Genomic DNA, 19,444 nt, shown 5'->3' on the forward strand with positions numbered 1-19,444 from the left:
GGTTTTTAATCCTTTGAAAGCCACTGTTTGTTTTTACTGTTGTACATACTGAAGAGGTAAATTATGTGTCTGACTGCCCAGAAGACTGGAACTCTAGGAATGGAAATCCATTACTCCAGGAAAAAAATGGAAATTCCTCTTTACCTGCTATAACAAAGCTAGGGACAATACTGCGTAACATATGGTACCTATTCCCATGGAAAAGTCAAAGTACTATTGTTCATGATGAACAGAAATAAATTTTCTTCTTTTTCTAGGTGTCTTTACAGTGCCCTCTAGTAATCTTTTGTAGAAATGCTAGATGTATCTTTTCTCAGAACAATTTGATAAAGTAATGAAAATGGTCACTGGGAGAATTAAATAATAATTGGACTCTGGTCCCTGTAACTGATGTGCGTTCCAAAGGAAGCAGTGCTGATATTAAAAATAAGTAACAATTACTTGCTATTCTTTTCTTACTCATACTTGATCAGGAAGAATATGGAAACTATAAGCACTCTGAAGTCAGATTGCTATCAAAGCTACTAGAGCTGACAACTGTAAATTGGGTACTCCAGTAATGGGTTTCAGCCAGGGCTGTGAAATTACAAGCAAAGAAACTAATTTTATCTTTGTGCTTTAAGTATGAGGAAGAAAATTGCAGGGGACTAAGAGCCATACTAAGCTTTCAAGAATGGACTGGAATGGGCAAAAAAAATCTGCTGGCATACTGTTAATTTCATATGAAAGGTAATCACTTTGGCTTATTGTGACAGAAAAGAGAAGTTTGACACTGGACGAAGGCTTTGTTGGGGGTGTAGTACACATCTGTGTTTGTGGTGCTTGCTACCCTGATGACAGTCATCACCCTGGAAGCATCTTACCTCTGCTGTTAGATCATATATTGAACAACTAATCCCAAGAGATTTTGATTAAAGTATCTTCTGTGTCCGGAGTTTAAATCAAAAAGGTTTTACCTTATTATCATTCTAGCTTATTTCTGCCATTAGTAGCAATAGAAAGGGGATATCATGTGCAAGAATGTTTTGTCCTTTGTATCAAGTAAAACACGGTACCATTTTTAAATCCTGTGCAAGCTTAAAGAGATCTGTCAGTTACAGAGATTGGCTATTTGAATGAAAATGGATAGTTTTCTGAAATGAGAGAAATGGCTTTGGTAATTCCACAAAAAAAGGAAAAGGTGTATAAAATCCTTTAAACTCTCTTTCTGAAATGGCTATGAAAAGAAATTTTGCAGTTAGGATATTCAGAATAGTTCCTTCATTGGCTTGACTTGAATGGCATTAAATGTTCTGACTTGCTTTTCCTTTTGATTTCTAAAAGCAAAATCTCTTTGAAAGGATGATCCTTGCAGAAGGTGAGGTTTGTGGGACTTGGTTCCTAGTTATGAGTTCTATCACAAGCATTGTTTTTAAGCAACCTGAAAGAAATCCCAATTTTTTAGTCTTAGTGGTATAAAGGATTCTTTTTCTCTTGCACACCAGGAGGAATAAGAAGTCCAATAGAACTTGTTTTTGAAGGACGTCTGGTTGAGTTTTCTAGGTTTGAGTGTAGGTTTAAGGCAGGTGAAGAAATCCTTGCAAGAAGGTGACCGTCTAACAGTGGGACTCTGGATGAGACAAGGGAACATCTCCTTGGTGGGGATTACTTGCAGGACAAGTTACACAAGCGTACCATGAGAAATGGTTATAGTGAGTTGTACTTTAGGGGAAACTGCTGCAAGAGGAGTTCGTGCCATCTTTTCTCCTTCAGTTTTCCAAGCTTAGTGGAACTGCAGCCCCTTAGTAAAGAGGCATAAGGGTTGTGACTCAGCATGGCAGTGCTTGTTAGCTGGCTGTTTAAGGGAGCCATCGTCACAGAACTTTTGACAATTAAGCAGCAAATAATGAAGTTGTTTCCATGCGTTCAAAATTCAGGTAAAAATTTCTAACTCCCTAGAGGTGTTAGAAAGGCCATGGAACTGAACACCAGACATAAATGCATCTCCTAAGATGTTTGATATTTGAGATTACAATCTGTGTTTGGATTTTGCTGTTGATCATTATCTTGTTTTCCTTCCCATTATTTAATAATATATGAGGAGATGGTATCACTTACAGAAAGAGTGGTTAGAGTAAATGCACGGATGCTTACTTTTCAGTGGTATGCTGCAGGCACACTGTACGCTATATGGATACTTCTTTCTTAATTATATTTCTGCATACTTTTTTTTTAATGGGCTAATTTTTTTAATAGAATTTTGTGCTTGAAGTCTGTCAGCAAGGTCAGTTAAGATTAAGCCAACAGTAATTTGTTATTAACACATGGAAGGTAATTGGAAGTATAGACAAAGCTCGAAAAGCATTGTTGCAAAATGTAGCTTGCTTTGCTTGAATTTGCTCTTTGTTTATTGACTGTGCTGCCTGAAAGGCAAGGGTACTCCTAAGGCAAAGTCTTGAAAAAAAATATTATTTCTTTCTGTGTTATAGTAATACCTATGATCATGAGTATCTTGACTTTTGTGTTATTCTTAGTACATGGTCTCAAAAACCTTCTCAGCTCAGTTACGTTAAACCATTAGAGAGTAATATGCAAAAATACGTAGCTTTTTCACAACTTAATATTTATAGATAGCTGCCTTTTGAAAAACATGGGAGCAAAAAAGCAGAGCAGAGTTCCTTATAACTAGAAGCTGCCATCTGTGTGCTGATGGCAGCCTGCACGTAGGCCTGCTGGTATTCAGATAGGTGCTCTTCACAATGGACCGTAAAGAATAATTTCTGTCAACTTACCATTTTATTGAGGAGAATGATTAAGGGTACAGGTTTTCTGGTGGTATCCTAGGCTGTCAATATTGACTCAGTATTGTCTGCTTGGCCTGTATTGTAAGAAGGCACCTGCGCACAGCATTGACAACTAGAGACGGACAAAAGCATCCGTCTTTACGCTGCTCTTTCAGGAGAATTTGCCTGAACAAGCAGTTTTCTTCCTATCTCTCTCAGCACAGAAGCAACTCCTTTTTAGTAAAGGGGGAAAGGGGCTCTCTATGGGTTGTTTTCCCATATCACAAAGAAAAAGGTGTGTCTCCCTTACGGATTTCAGAACACAGCCCCTTCCCTTGTGGGCCAGGATGAATCCGAAACGCCTTATTGTTCGTCAGACATCATTGATCGTCGACAACGCTTAATGACGCTGGGGTGAAGATGAGATACTCTTTTTGATTAATATCTTTGTTATAGTGTATTAAATCATAAAAAAGAGGAAATCTGCTTGTGCTGAAGGAGAAAGGAATCTACTAAGTCTGGGAAAGTCTGGATTTATACATGGCATTACTTATCGTATAATGTTACATCACTTGCTCTCGTAGGTTCCACTGTCAGCCTACTGCTGGAATTATTAAAGTACTAGCAAGATTTATATTGTACATCCGCAGTCAGGGATAGCTCTTACACATTTTCCTTTTTTGTCTTGATGCTTAAGTGCAATATCATTTTTGTCTCATAATTTACAGATTGTAGAGTCTTTGCAAAGAAAGAAATTCAGTGGCGTTTAGAGAATGCAGTTTAGAGAATTTGGCTTTGGTTTTTGAGTATGAGTGGACTTGCCAACCACCATGTATATGATTCAGCTTTGGATATACTTGAAAAAAAAAAAAAAATCCTAAAGGTCTTTCAGTTGGCTGATGTGTTTTGCTATCATGTGCAGTTTAATTTAGTCAGGTGGTCTATAGTCTATATCCCCTATAAGGGAAAAATGTAATATTAAGCAGAAAATATATCTTTGTCTAAACATGTTCTGCTGTGGTATATTGTGATGTGATATATATAAATTTTGCTTATTTCATAGTACAGAATGTTTCCAGTGTTGTCAAGGAAAAAAAAATTACCAGCCTTCTAATACTTACATTTTATTTAGAGATTAATGCATGTAGCAGTTTATCCATATAGATAATGTGCTCCTTAGCAATGAATATTTTAACAAAACCACAAAACAAGTTCACTGGAGCTCTTGCTGGCAGCTTGCAATAGCCGTTGTAACATCTTCAATTAAAATACATTTGGCTAATTCTTGAAGACAGCTTTTTTTTTTAATGATCTAGGTTAGGAAGGGCATGACATACTGTTTTTAGGATTACAAGGGCCATTGGGAATGTTAATTAAATTCTGGTGAAAAGCCTTTTAAAAGTTCAATCCTGCAGCAAGAGAGCTTGGATCTTTTATCATTGACTTGCAATACATAAAAAGGGCTTTATAATAGTTCCTGCCTGTCTGATTAGGATTTTGTCAAATGCTTTTATTTTAAATGTCAGTTTTCAGTGGTGTTTTATGTGTATTCTTAAATTGCGTTGGAGTCTAACTTAAAAGGATGAGTATCATCTCTTCCCCCCCATTGACACATCTTTCCTCAACACGTTCAAGTAAGTAATCTTTCTTCATCAAAGCCCTGTATGACTCCTTCCAGTGACTGAAATCTTGTGTACTACTAATCTGAAGTCAGGTACTTTTAATGAAAGATGGGTTTGGTTGCCTTAATTTATCATTCTGTTTGGAAAAAGTGGTTCTGAAATTATACTTGTGCTTCACATTTTCTTTGTGGACGGTTATCGCATTTGGCCCTTGTAAAATGGAATGCCATTTCCTTCCAAAAGTTATATGAATCTGGTATTAAAGGCCTCTGCTTTGAATGCAGTTGATGGTTGTTGTCAGGATCGCTACCAAATAGTTCCGGTGGCAACAGTGGGTTAAAGTTGAATTTATAGCACGGGTAGTAGGGAAATCTTCTGACACATATTGCTATGCGCCAATTTGAGGTAATTTATGTGTACTAAGTAGAAGTGAGATCAGAGTGGTTTTGTCTGTAGTTATTTTCCTAAATGCCATAATTTGTCAGGCAGTTGTTAAAGCACACATTTAAATGATTTAAGCTTGATACTGGAATGCTTGTTTCTTTCAGAAATTAACTGGATAACAGAGGGAAGCTTCTTCCCACTTGTGCAGCTGCTTTGCATTTACTATTCTAGGCATTTCTTCACCTGAAGCCGTATTAAGGATGTACCACTGCCCAAAATGTGATGCAACTAGCAGAAGGTACAGAAAATGAAAGTAATCCTTCTTGTAGGCATGGTAGCAGTGAAAAGAAGGCTAAAGGAAGGCTTGGATTTCTTTTTTCCACTGAGGTATCCCACCCTTTGAAAATGTAGCCTTTGGGAGGAGCGACTGATGAGCTCTTTCTGTCTTACCTAGCTGCTTTCAGATTTCCTATAGCTGGAAAGTGTTGTGTTAAAACTGCCTTCTTTCAGGTTTAAAAGCATTTTCATGGTCTTTGGGGAGGCGTGCTGTAAGGAGAGAGGTTCGGGCAGTCAATTTGTCATATCTCAAATGTGCTCTTTTTGGTCCTTTCTCAGTGAGAAGAGTTGCCTGCTTCTGGTCCTTTGTCCTAATACTGAGAGGAAAGAGATCAGCTAGGCTTAAGCGAAGGACAGGCTAAAAGTACTTGGTTGTTAAATAGCTTCACATCAGTTCTGTGTGATGAGTTTTATCTTGGCTGAAACAGTTTCAGAACTGTTGGTTAATTTTGAGAATTTGAGGAGAGATGAGCTACGAGGAGGACTAGAAAAACCCAAAATGTTTTAAATGGGAGGAGAGGAGGAGCTAGGGATGTATAAAAGTAGTCAACTTGGCTTCAGTTCCTGGAAAAGTTGAGGAGTGAGGGAACAAGCTTTTTTTTTCTTCCTAATTTCTTCTAGAAGGTAATGTGGGTGGGAGTGTTAATTGATACGGAATTGTCAAGGAAATATTTTTCAGACCATTCTAATTGCCTTAGTAGTTTTAAAAGTTTCATAGAAAAAAACCCCCAAATTTTCCTTATTGTTTCTTCAACCACTACCATCCTGTTACATTCTTACAAGGAAACAAGGAAACTGTGGTCTTAACTGACATACGATGGCTACAGAAAGGGATGGGTAAATGTTGAGAGAAGACAAGACAATGCTATTGAAAGCTGCTCTGTGTGGGATTTTGCACTTGTGTGTTCTGAGTAAACTTCTATTAGATGTCTTTCATAGCCTGAATGACAGAGTAAGCTCTATCTGTTAAGTTTTCACAGGATTTAAAGCTGGAAGAGGGAGGATGAGGTTAGAGTTCGGAACTGGTAAACTTTTTTGGAAGGAGGAAAAATTTGGAGGAGCCAAGTGAAAATTAATACAGTTAGGCAGGAGTAATCAGCTAGTCAAACATTAAATGGAAAAGAACAAGCCTTACAGCAGTTTCCAAGAAAAGGATCTAGGGATTACGGTAGAGAAGGGATTACAGATCAATGTAGTCTGTAGTGTTCTACTTCTGTGCTAAAAGCTAATGCCTGTATGTTGGGAGAGGTGAAGAAAGGAGTTGTAGAGCTTCCAAAACATGTGAAATGACACTGTACCTGCACCTAACACTGCTCTTGTCTCTGCTGGAGCACTCCATTTGGTCTTGGGCACAGCGCTTCAGGAAGAATATGGGCCAGCTGGAGGGGATTCAGAGCGTTGATTATCAGAGCCCTACTATCTACCTAGTACTAAACTAGAAATGCTAAGTTTAAAGAAAAGGCTAGAGAAAGATATAAGTCCTCAAATATGTAGAAGACTGTTGGGCAAGATGAACAGCCTGTTCTCCATGCCCATAGTGGCAAAAGAAATGTGCTTAAATCACAGCAGTACTGTTTGATAGTCCTAGAGAGTGTGAAGCACCGGAACCGAAGGCCTGTAGGAATTGCCGGGTCCCTATCACTGGTCGTCAAGAGCAGAGTTGTGGAGGAGGGTGGAATATCTGTTGGGAATGAGCAAGATTCAACTTCTGTTTCTGAGCAGGAAGACAGACTTGTCTTTATATCAGCTTCTTGTGCCAATATTAACACAAATCAAGCCACTGATGTGTATGTACCCATGTACACACCCCCACAAAGAGAAGTATGTGGAAAGAGGAAGGACTCCCTTCACAAAATACACCAGTTCTGTCCTCAGTAATGCGGTGTCATTTAACTGAATAATCAATAGGTTGATGGAGTGGGAGAAAAGGCTTGTTGACAGAAATAGAAGTTTATTAAGGTGTTGTGTGTACAAAGCCTTTTTGTGCTAAATCAAGGCTTAAATGATGTCTGAACTCAGTTGGCTGGAGTGTGGGTGCAGCCCACCAGCACTTTTCTGGAGTGACCCTAACTCTAAATTGCAAAACTTCTCTGAGACTGTAGGCTAGAGGGGTTTCAATTCTAGTTTAACTTCCTTCAAGATGGGACATAGTTGTTTACCAACCCTTTCATCTTCTTTTGTCCACTGCTTTCTGTTCAGGAGCGTGGTAGTATCCGAGTTGAAGCAGGCTGTCCTGTGTCTTCACAGGGCTCTTGGCAAGACCTTTTTTTATGTTACCTCTGCAACGTGGCTGAGAATCTGCTTCCCATTCTTCCTGAAAGTCTCTAATCCCTTCTGTGCTGCTGTTTCTTCTTGGTGTACTCTCTCTTGGCATCCTCTGCTCTATACTCTGCAATGTTATTTCCTTGGGCACCTTGCTGCTTTCAGGATAAGAACAATCTTAGCCTGTCAGTGGATTTGATCTGCTCCAATCTGCACCAAAACCAGATAAGGAAGACAAGAAGCTGGCCTCCCCTTTTCAAGGGTTTCCTAGGTTTTATTTGAAAAGACAGAGAAGTAGTGCAGAGAAAAACACAACTCAAGAGTGTTTGTATTTTGTTCCGGTAGGGGTCTGGATCTATATTGGAAAGACTTACAGAGCTTGTAAATGAGGGGGAAAAGGTTGAGAGCTTGGGCTAGAATGATTTCTTTTGGAAAACACAGGGATAATAAAGCTGAGTCTTTGATTTTTAGAGAAGACCTTTAGGTTTCAGGAGTGATGGAAGAGATTGTACTAATAAACATGCTGCTCATGACTCTTGTTTCTTTTCTGCCATTTGGTGTGTTAGAGCTGAAACTCGGTACTCCACACACAGAGACTCAAGTACATCTGCGCATAGGTGTGATTATACAAACCAAAGTAACATAAACAGCACATAGAACTTTTGTCATTTTGTTTGGGGTTTTTTGTCTGTTTTATCCCCAGGAAATACATAATCTCAAGGATTTGGATACCAGTGTAATGAGTCTTCAGTCTGAAACTGTCAGGGTCACTAGGGAAAGACTTTAGTCTTTCTACACTTTTTTTTCCTTATTTTCTCTTTGAATTCTTGAAGGTAGAAGAATATTGGAATGATATAACCTACAAAAGCATATTTTATCTATTGTTTTTTTCACACCACTCTTTCTGCCTTATCTTCAAGTTTCTGTGAATTCTGAGTAGCAAAAACAATAGGCTTTCTGCAGGAAGGCTGGAGACCCTCTCCAGGGGAAAGCTGGAGTCTCTTTGGAGACAGACTTTCTGTGCAATTCAGTGATAGAGGGAATCATATCAATTTGTTAATTAACTCTATTTTAGAAGGTAAATCTGATTAAAAAAAACAAAACAAACCCAAAAAAACAAAAATGAAAAACCAACTACTAACCAAGCAATTGAAGAAGCTAGACTGCTTACAGGATAGACTTTCTTTACAAGTAAAGGTCTGCTTCATGTTCATACTTTTTCTAAAAACACACGCTTCATAATTACTCTGGCTTAATGGAACAAATCTGGTTATTAAATGCATATTCTTCAAGGTGGTCTTAACATACTTCAGCATTTCATTATTGACCTTGCTGTGAAAGATTAAATAGTTTTGAGATGAGTATTTTTATGACCCTTTCTGAACGGTTTAGTGTGTGCAGTAGAAGTTTAATTTTGTATTTGTGAATGCATTTTAACCCTTTTCTAACAATTACTTTCACAAGTGTTGTGGATTACCTTGAAATTCTTAAAAGTGCCTGAAAGGAAGACCACATTCTTACTGTATCATGTGTTGTTTACTGCCTGGTGAACTGGTTCATGGGTAGGTTTGCTACCAGTGTCAGATAAAAACAGTGGAGCATCTACCTATGCAGTACGATGGAGAACAGGTCTGGCTTCACTGTTCTATGTTGTCTGAACATTCATCTTAAAGACTATATGTAACTGGGGGGCAACGTCCACTCCTCCCAAGTTCAAGACCCTTCCCCCCTCTCCCCCATCATTAAGGATGTTATAGAGGCTTTTAAAGACTGTTTTTTTCAGTCATTTTCCTGTCATTTAGCTGTAGTGTCTTTGGAAAATAGTTATTTTCTAGGCCTTGTGAAAAGACCTTGTAAGTTTGACTGTGTGTTTTCAGCTGGTATTTTTAAGTGTTTGTTTTTTGCAGCTTGCCTTCTTTATATAAGAAAGGAGGAATCCTTGCAGCTCAGGGTTGAAGTGATGTGCTTCAAAAGCCTTATTAACCTTCTAGTTTGTGCACTTCCATTTTTTTGTTTGCTGGTAGACAGCTAGTAGGATTTCAATTTATATTGTCATGTTGTTTTGTACATGTATTCGGCTCCTAGTGCCGAGGTGGAGCTTGTCAGAGTATAGGTGGGGAGCCTTAATGTAAGGTTGGCTTTAGAAACAATGACCCCGTTTTCTCTCAACCCAACATTTTGCTGATTTGGAAAAGTGTTCTCCCCTAGAAGAATTTTTCTTCTTTCTGTTTTCTATGGATGATTATTAAGACAAGTCAAAGTGATACTGACATGCATCTTTCTGCTTGACCAAATACACCAGAAATACAGCAATTAAAATTCACTTCTTAATGCAAAGTAAATGTTAATTATAGAACTCTTTTGGGAATACCTAAAATGGAAAAGTAATCATGTTTATCCTGAACTAGAATGTAAGTAGAAAAATGTTTTATGGTATTTCCAAGATGAGTTAAGCTCAGAATTGGAGATCCTTTTTTTCTTGAGGGCTGAATTATTCTTTAATCTCTGTTATACAAAACAAATCACTGCACTGCTGTGGTATGGCATCTGCACCACAAAAGGCCAAGCAAAGAGCCTTAAGAGAGTACGTATCATTTGTTACAAGGGTGGTACTCAAGCACATATATTCATTCCCATAAGTTTTGATGAGGCAGACTTTTGTCTGCAATGGATTACTCAGGACTATTAACCATATTGATTCCCATATGAGCAGACAAATATGTTTTAGGAATGAAAACTTCTTTGAATTTTAGAGTGCATTGATGTAAATAGTCAAAGCAGATTATGCTGTCATATAGACCAAGCTAGTTCTAATACGTTCAGAGAGACAATACTGTGAGTAGTGGTAGCTCTTGTGCACATTACAATATTTTGACATGAGGATGCATTTTATGTTTTAAAAAATGTAAAGGCTAACCCAAAAATTGTCATGTGATTTGTGTTTTATAGGATCCCTTGTGAGAACCTTCACTCCTTTTTACTTTCTGGTGGAGCCAATGGACATTCTGTCAGTTCGTGGAGCTTCTGTTATAATGAACTGTTCAGCTTATTGTGAAACTTCTCCAAAAATTGAATGGAAAAAAGATGGAACTTTTCTAAACTTGGTGTCAGATGATCGTCGCCAGTTGCTACCAGATGGATCTTTATTAATAAACAGTGTGGTGCATTCCAAGCATAATAAACCTGATGAAGGATATTATCAGTGTGTGGCAACTGTGGAAAGCCTGGGGACCATTGTCAGCAGAACAGCAAAGCTCACGGTAGCAGGTAAGTCTCTTTTGTAGTGAAGTATAACTAACAGCATGATAATGTAGATGTATACTCTGCCCTTGCAAAAAGAAGGTGCATTCCAAGAAAGGAAAAGATTGTTTTATCAGTGAAACTGGAACAGTGTATCTCATTTTACTAGCTGAAACTTGTCATATATTCTATTCATCTAAGTGGCTTAATGTGTGGGTATTTCTCAGGAAATGCTGAAGATCAGGAAAACTGAAATGAATGGATTAAAAAAAAAAAAGATCAGGTGCATGTAATCAGAGTAAAGATTTACCACAGCTTAGAAGGGGAAAAAAAAAGCAGGATTCTACTTTCTTTATGTGTAAATACCCTTGAAAAGAACTTTTGCTGCCTGCTTATATGCTGAGATTTATCTGCCCTCTGTCATGAAACATTTGGGAAGCTCCTAAAAGCTAGTGAAGTGTACAATCCCTAAGAACTAGAAGAGCAGTAGAGAAAGCAGAAGTGCTGGGGTTTTGTATTTTTCTGTTTCTTGAGTATCAGGTGTGAACAAGGAAGTTTGAGAAGTAACAACCAATGGAGTGCTTAAAACTTCCCTGACAGACATTAAGAAACCCAAGTCATAACCTCACCGTTGGTATTTTGAGTAACCTTTAGATATGACTTAGCAATAGCTTTCATGTAGGGGTAGAAAGCAGTAAGTGAAGTTGGCATGTAAAAATAAAGAATATGGCTGGGGAAAGTGATCTGTTTTCAGAATGTCATTTGGTTGTATCTTAGGGCTTGGGAGTGTCAGATTGTGTGTGTCTTGTAAAAGTATAGCTGGAAGAGACTTATAATTACTTAGAGTGAGAAAACTAACGGGGGAAAAAAAACCCAAGGTAAACTAAGGCAATGTAACCAGGAAAAAAGCCTGTAAAGCAATTTTCTTCTGTTTCTCTAATGATGTTTGCCAGCCTCTTTCAAACATTTTTTTTTTCTTTGCTTAATAAATGTCTTGAGGTAATGAATTCTTCCTGACTAGTGCTACAGCATTTCCCAGAGCTGCTGCTTACTGTCATTTATATTCTGATGTTGTTTCAATTAAGTTAGCTTGTAGCATTGTTGTGAAACATCAGAAATAAAAAAATCGGGGTTTTATACCATAAAGGAGTGACTTTCTGAGTCTCTGAGAAATACATTTCTAAGTTTCTTGGCAATGAGGACAATAAAAGCAGTTCTCACACACTTATCTCAGGCAATTACCACCTTCGTACAGTGCTGCTGTCACGATTAATTCTGCTGCTTTCCACATGAGATCAGTCAGCATCTTGCTTCCATTATCTTTCTGGTCTATATGATCGTTAGGTAAGGTTAATGGGGTTAAAAATGAAGGTAATCCAAAATGTCTTCAAAATTTCCAGTTCAATATTCCTGTATCAGTATAGAAGATATTATTTTAATTGATAGTTTTTAAAACAATGGAATCTTAGAGCCTTTTTAGTATTTAAAATAAAATCCCCCAAAACGCAGTTCTGGTGAGTTTTGTTTTCAAAAAATCTTTGCTCAACAAATATAGTCTAACCCAAGCCAATATGAACATTTACCACATAAATAGTTGCCCCTTTGTCTCATGTTGACCTAACAGCTGTATTAGGAGATTATTAATCAATTCCATGTAATAAAAATCGTAATTTTTTTTGTTCAGAACTAGAGCAGATGCTCATGACACATGTTCTGCATTGCCTTAGGCCACCCTGTTAAGTTAGAAACCTGCAGAAGAGCATCCTCTGGCTTCAGTGTGCATAAGTTGTTCTGCTGCTCAAAAAGATTTGTCAAATGTAGGTGTGTGAAAACCTAACTCAGTTAACTGCCAAGAGCTGTGCAAGACTACACAGAGTTTAGTCCTCTAGTTGGGGGGAAGGGTAGCTTTGGTTGCTGAAGGCTTTGGAAGAAGAGATGGAATATTTAAATTCTGGTTTAACTATATTGCTTTTCTTGACCTTATTTGAATCCCTCAGTTTTATCAGTGGTTTTTAATACTTCTTCCTCTCCCATCTTTCTTTTAATTGGAAGCTTTCAGGCTGCGATAAGTGTGGGGATAGTTAGCATAGTAAGGTCTCTCCTCAGCCTCAAGATAACAGTGAGAGGAAGCTAATTCCCTTCTTAATTGAGCAGTCGTATGTTGAATTCGTATGGGGTGTGTGAATGTTGTACTGCAATGCTTGCATGTTTTAACTGCTTCTTATTAATTAAATAACTTCATTGCCTGAAAGTGACAAATTCTGGTGAGTAATGTAGGCCAGGGCAAAGAAAATCCAGTACATAGATGCTGTGTTCCATCATATATATGAATGAATACAGGTTTTGAGTTTTTTAGTCTTATAACTGCACCGTTTTCCCTACCAGCTGATAGGTAATGCTGAACAATCTACCTGTCGTGAGTCTTGCATAACAGGCTGCTAAATTTTGATAAACCTCTCAAATTATTTAAAGGACTTCTCACATATTACAGTTTGACGGATCTAAAATTTTTGAATGTGAGAGACTGAAGCTCTTTTATTGCCATAGGGTGACAGATATTGATAATGCAAGGTGCTGCAAGGTGACAGAGGGGCTTAGTCAACCATTGTATGAAAAAATCAAACCAAAACACACACTCTCAATACCTGAGTGCGGACTGTTCAGACAGTGACCGAATGCTTTATGTTAGAGACCTACTTTCTTGGCTTCTTGCTTCAATTTATGTTTTTGACACCGTGCTATAAACGTGTCATGGCAGGGGAAAATTGATGATAGCTGTGGATTGGCAAGTTTGTAGTGCATTTGACAATGGGCTTATAAAGAACCTTTTCCATATGTGATAATACATGAGAAGCCTTTACTCTTCAGGTTTTCTGAGGGGTGAGAATCAAAGTTTCTGTGGCAACTGAGACTCCTATAGAAATTGATCTTTTCCATCTGTAATCTAGTTTCTCATGTGATTCAAAAAACAAGTCAGAAGTTATAATAAAGTATTACATTATGAAGAATAGTTTAAAGTAGCATGATTGGTCTGTAACTTGAAATTGTATGCTACTGCACCTTGATAGTACGTTGGTTATTGTTCTACCAGACTTCTATAGTAATCTTTGATTTCTAGAAATTGCAAACAGCAGGAAATTTGTTAGCTTTCTTTAATGATCACTAGTTTCAGGATACATGTATTTCTTTTACCTGTTAAGTGTGTGCTTCCACATTTTGGTTCGTTCTAGCAAATGAAGGTTGAGATTGTCATTGCCAGTGTTTCCTTCTTCTTTACGTCCTCTTGCTGTGCAAATTTAAGCATGTTATCATGCTCTAAACTGGATTTGTGAAATAACTCATTTTTAACAGTGGTTTTGCTTGCTTGCTTTGAAACCAGAATATGACCATACAAACATCAGGGTAGTGGAGGGAGATGGTATGGTGGTCGTATAGTCTGTATAATGTATAGGTTTTTGCCATTATCACGATAGATTTGAACTAGGGAAGGTCAGAGGAACTGCCTAATTTATGTAAAGCCACAACACTCCTTAATCAGTGCCTTAGTACAGTATGTTTTTTATAATTGGCTTTTGAAATGCAAATCTGTCTTTGATACTTAAGTGCCAGTTAGATCTTAAGAAGGGTGAAGGGTTGGAATAGCTCTTACAAAACATGGATTAAAAAAAAAAATTTAGAAAATTTTGGGGAACTGTCTCTAATTCATCTTGGAAAAATAAATTTGTAAGTATTAGTAAAAAGTCTAGTGATACTAGCTTTAAAATATTCCTGAGATGATCTCCTTTTCCAGTCACTATTTACTATTAGTTAGTTAAAGCTTTCATAAAGCTTTTATTGAGAGAACAGACATACAAATATCTAAAAGGTTTGAGGAGTGACAGTGGCACTGAATTTCTTCATACGGATTTATCAGTTCTATACATCCATTTAAAGACTGTTCACTAAATTATTTATTTCACCTGTTGTCTTTTTTCCCCCAAGTGAATCCATCTGTTTTTCTTCCTCTTCAACTTGTCTCTGCATGTGATAATACTTGGCTTGGAGCTCTGTATGTAATTTGCTTGGTTGTGATGAGGTTAGCTGTGGTGCTAGGTATGTCTGAGTTTCATTAATTCAGAAAGCAATTGGTGATAACTTATGATATCCCTTTTTTCTCCCATCTTGATTAAATAATCTCCTTATTCTCATTTAAATGTTAATAGAAATTTTATTTTCAAACTTTCATTTTGTAATTACTTTTAGAAAAAGTACAGGCAAATCACTTTTCCTAAGAAATATTCCTACCATGTACTATCAAAATCTAAAAGGGCTCAATAATCAGAAAAGGCAGGTTTGTATTTAGTAAAGATGCAATATTTCTTTCAGAACCATCTGAGAATTTTGTAAGTGCAGCACTGTCCAGAATGAGCACTGTTTCTTCCTGAATAGTAATTCTGAAAACCATCATGGTGAAGCTTTAATTGTTGTTTTGTGTTGAAAACACAAACACTGAAACCTTGATAGACTTCCTGTTTTTACAACCAGAAATGCTTGAGTGACTTGTGTGGGTTGAGGCACATCATGTACGTACTTGGAAGAGAGATTTGGAGCTTAATTCCAAGTATGCTCTAGCACTTTGTGCTCCTCGGCATGATGTTCTGTGTAGTTCTCTGCTTTTTTTGATGTGAATAAATCCTCCTCCTTCTGCTAGTTCTTTCAGTTAATCGTGTAACTCAGACTCCTCCGGGCTGCTGAAGCCTCTGGCTTCGGATCCTGCTGCTGTGGCATGGTGGAGGGGTTGTTGCAGTTTCATTAATAAAATTTGTCTTTGCTGGTTGGTTGGGTTTTTTTTTCAGAACTTCATTTAAAACCTTTGTAGTAATATATTTGTCTAAAGTGAAGTATCTGAAGGCTAAATGTCAGAATGCGTTGACTATGCAATTACCTGTCCCTTTGTATATGGTATGGTCGTATCCACACGTATGCAGTACATAATCACTTTCATTCCTTCTGCTGACCTGTCTCCATCCACGTACAGAATCAAACTCAGGGCCCAGGAAATGCGATAGGGTTGTGTGGTGAAAGAAATGCTCCGTGATATTGCTCCCTCGGGTCTTGTACAGCTTGGAAGATACATAACCCCTTTGTCAGGGGATTGCAGAAAGTGAAGATGATTCCTTAGTGAGCAGGAGACTTAAGACCAGAGGAGGAAAGCTGTGAACTGTATTCTCTAACCTGCTGCATAGCATTAAACAGAACCTCTCAATAACGAGGAACTCAGGCCCTTGAGTTGTGCTTGACCAATGTGATTTACTTGATGTCTCTACATCAGATGTAGAGAATGAACTTCACTTGAGAAATTGGTCCAATTTTTAGCGGACTAGATTGCCTTTTCAGGGTGTATTTGTATCTTGAATATATCTGGCTTTAGGCTTCCAAATTGATGACTAGAAGAGCTGTCTGTATAACTGCCACTGAAATTACAGCATGTCTGGATGAGCAACTACTGTTGTACTTAATGTAATGTGGCTTGGAGGAATTAATTGAGTTATGAGCCAGGAGGTGCTGGTGTCTAATCCTGCTTCTATTGCAGGCTCATTATATGGTCTCAAGAAGATCTCCATGATTTGCCTTTTCTCAATGGGCTAATAAAGATTTTTCTCTTCAATAAATTTAGAGTATTACTTTCTATAATGTACAAAGATGCTGTAAATGAGTATGCTGAGAGAAGACCATGTAGAAATAAGTAATTCCATATCCATTACACTTTTTGGATGATATGCAGTCGGTGAAGTTGTGGCCAAGAAATGATTATCCAGGACATTCCCTGAGCGCAGCTTGTGGGAGTGAGGAGGACTTGGATGGATGTGTTCTTGCAATTAAAGCTAGATCTCTGTAAGGCACACCATCAAAGAGGTACATTGTGGTTGTGAGAGCTTCATTTCTGGTATGTTATAGTATTTAGCTATTTAATATCAAAATCACTTCTTTACGAGTAAACAATGGTGAACAGTTAAGAATTTTGCTCAAATATCACTTCAGGTTGAAACTTTATCTCCGATTTTTACCATAACTACTAAGAACTGCATAAAAGTAGTCAAGTTGTACCGTCCTGGAATTGCATGTCTCCTGCAAAGTTTGCCTAACGTTGAAGATTACAGCTGAACAGCATTTTCTTTCTTACTGGACTGTGTGTCTGTGCCATCCCGAAAGGGTAAGAGAGAAGCTTAGCTCGGTGGCTGAGCAGAACAAACTATGTGCATATACCAGCTCCTTGGAGATGCAGTTAGGTTAGAAATAACAGCATGTTTTTACTCAGTATTACGTATTTCCTTTAAGAGCAAGAGGAAGAAAAATCTTGACCTGATATTCAGGAATAAAGAACTTTCTGTACCTTGGAATTGGAAAAACCCTAAGAGCGTAGATACTTCAGTGGAAGGTACTTAAGAGCACTTAGCCAGTAAAACTAAGTGACATGGGTGATAAATTTTCCTTGCAAAAATAAATTTTCTATGAAAAGAGCATCTGCATTTTTCGTAAATTGGCTTAGATAAAAATGCATTTCTTGTCAATGACAGGTAAGTGGAAGGGTGGTTTTAAAAAAACCTGAAGTTTGTCAACTGTTACTAAAAACGTGAGAGTTTAGCCATTTAAGATAACAAACATTCTACCTTTTATATGACATTCTAAATTCTTAGAGTCCACATTTGTCCAGTTAAAGTAGGAAAAAATCTGTGAGAGCCCTTGGACTGACCTGTATTAGTACGTGGACTGAAAGCAAAGGTCCAGATTCAGAACTATTATAAATATTTTCACTGTAAGTTTAGAAAAAAAGAATTCGTAGACTTTGTCGTCATTTACTTTTCTTTTGAACAGTAACTGCATAAATTTGGGAAATGGAAACAGAAGTGGCTGAGGTAATTTGTGATGTTGAGCATTTCACTTTTTGGGTATGCAACCTGAAAAGGCTTGCCTTTGAGAGGCTGCTGGTGTACCGTCCTTTCCTCCTTCCTTTCCAATAAAATCCAAATGCCAAAACAAAATGATGTTGATGTGTTACTCTGATCTTGAATGACCTGTACACCTCTTACAGGATGTTAGAGAGTTAGGGTACAATTTTTCTTCCAGAGTTTGGTTGAACTTAACTGCTTTTTAAGGAGGTGATGCAGGAGAGGACTTGAAATTGGTCATGACTGAAATAAATCTTTTAACATGAATCCGTAGAAATCTAACAAGACTGAATCAGTGTTGTTTCATACATGAACTGAAAGTGTTGGGGGGATCAGTAGGTTATCAACATAGTAACTTCTCAAAATTTAGGAGGGGAAGAAGCGTTGCTTCTGATCCAAGATCTGTTCCCTCTTGGGCAGCAATTGGTCCATCTCCCTTATTTTTGTAGTGCGTATGCCAGGAATTGCTTTCTGTAATTTCTCAAGCCTGATTTCAAGTCCTTGTCCATGCAGTTAAATTATCCTGTTTTTCAGAGTGCTGTGTTCTCTCCACAACTCATATGAAAGCAGTCTACCAAGTTGTGATTTAGTATCAGACAGCTTCTTGCCACATCCAAAGCAGATAGCTGTGCAGTTTGTCTGCAGCTGAATTGATTATTCTAATCCTGGGTGAAAGCCCACAGCAGGAGACTTTTAGACCTGCTTGTTTTTAAACTCTTCATTGATATCTAATGATCAAGTCATAGCCTAGGTGAAGAGATTCTAATTTGCCAGTTGAATGATATTAAAACCACTGTTCCTATTTAACATTCAGGTCTTCTTAACCTTTTTTGTTTAAAGTTTATTACACCTCATATCAAATAAAACCAAACAGTCTATTTTGACTAATACTATCCCTGTCCCTAATTGTGTGGGTCAGTGAGCTAGTTAAAGCTTATTTGTGCTCATTGGAGGGTAACGAATCCTCTCATGTAGCTATAGGAGAGGGGGCAGAAGTAGCTCTAACACTTGTGCCTGAACTTTCTGCTTTATATTACTGTTCAGGAAAATATAACTGTTCAGAAAAATACAAAATAGTCTGTATTTTCTAGAATGGAGTTAATGTTTAGTGCAATGAGAGATACTCCACTGAACCCAGTCAGAAAAGGTGGGAGGGATGATTATGGATCTTTTTCTCAGGTGGGTAGATGCAGAAAAAAAAATCCAAATTGGTGAAATCTCAGATGTCCATTAGCAGCTATCCCATTTACATGTAGTGGAAATCTCCCTTCTTGCCGTGATATCTTAAGATGGTTGTGGTAGCTAATCTTCTTGATTCTTAAACACACAGCACAGAACTGTTTAAATCCTGTGGTCATTCATTAAGTTGAGATTTTTCTTAATAAGGCATTATCTTAGGTGCAACATTACATGCCATTATAAACCAAAAAGATTAGGTTTTATCAGTTTACCAGTTTGCAACTTAAATTATTAAGTCTTATAATTAGCAAGGAAAGTATTCTTTATGCGTCTGGTTAATGGACAAAGTTGTCTTTAAGTTAATGTACTTGAAAAAAATACAAACTTACTGTAAATCATAAAAAATTAAAGCTCTTTGCAGTATACTTTCAAATCTTGACCTTTGGTTTTTGAAAACATAGAAGGCAATATAATCTCTAGAGAAGTATGAATTCTGTGAAAGCGGAGCTTCAGTGCCAAATTTCTAAAATCACTTGGGTTTATAGTAGATGATCTGTTGATGGGTGATTCTAGATTGTGATACAGAAGTAGAAAGTGAGAGCATATTGATTATGCATCAACACCCCTAAACAAGAAAATTGGGTGAACTTTGTTTAGATTAGCTTTCTCATTTGTTACTATTTTCACTCAAATATGTGTTTTTCCTTATTTACGTTCTGCATGGCAGCAC

General features: G+C 37.5%; 1 protein-coding gene across 9 annotated transcripts in view; it reads left to right on the forward strand.

The window, feature by feature from the left end:
- The window catches only part of NEO1 (neogenin 1), a 210,852-nt gene that overhangs the window by 54,391 nt on the left and 137,017 nt on the right, over window positions 1-19,444 (forward strand). For all 9 annotated transcript variants that reach the window (XM_074880250.1, XM_074880253.1, XM_074880254.1 and 6 more), the window contains exon 2: window positions 10,316-10,633. In XM_074880250.1, coding sequence (XP_074736351.1) covers window positions 10,316-10,633 — 318 coding nt within the window. The remainder of the gene's footprint in view (window positions 1-10,315; window positions 10,634-19,444) is intronic.

The sequence above is a fragment of the Strix uralensis genome, chromosome 11 (genome assembly GCF_047716275.1).
Source record: "Strix uralensis isolate ZFMK-TIS-50842 chromosome 11, bStrUra1, whole genome shotgun sequence".
Lineage (NCBI taxonomy): Eukaryota > Metazoa > Chordata > Aves > Strigiformes > Strigidae > Strix > Strix uralensis.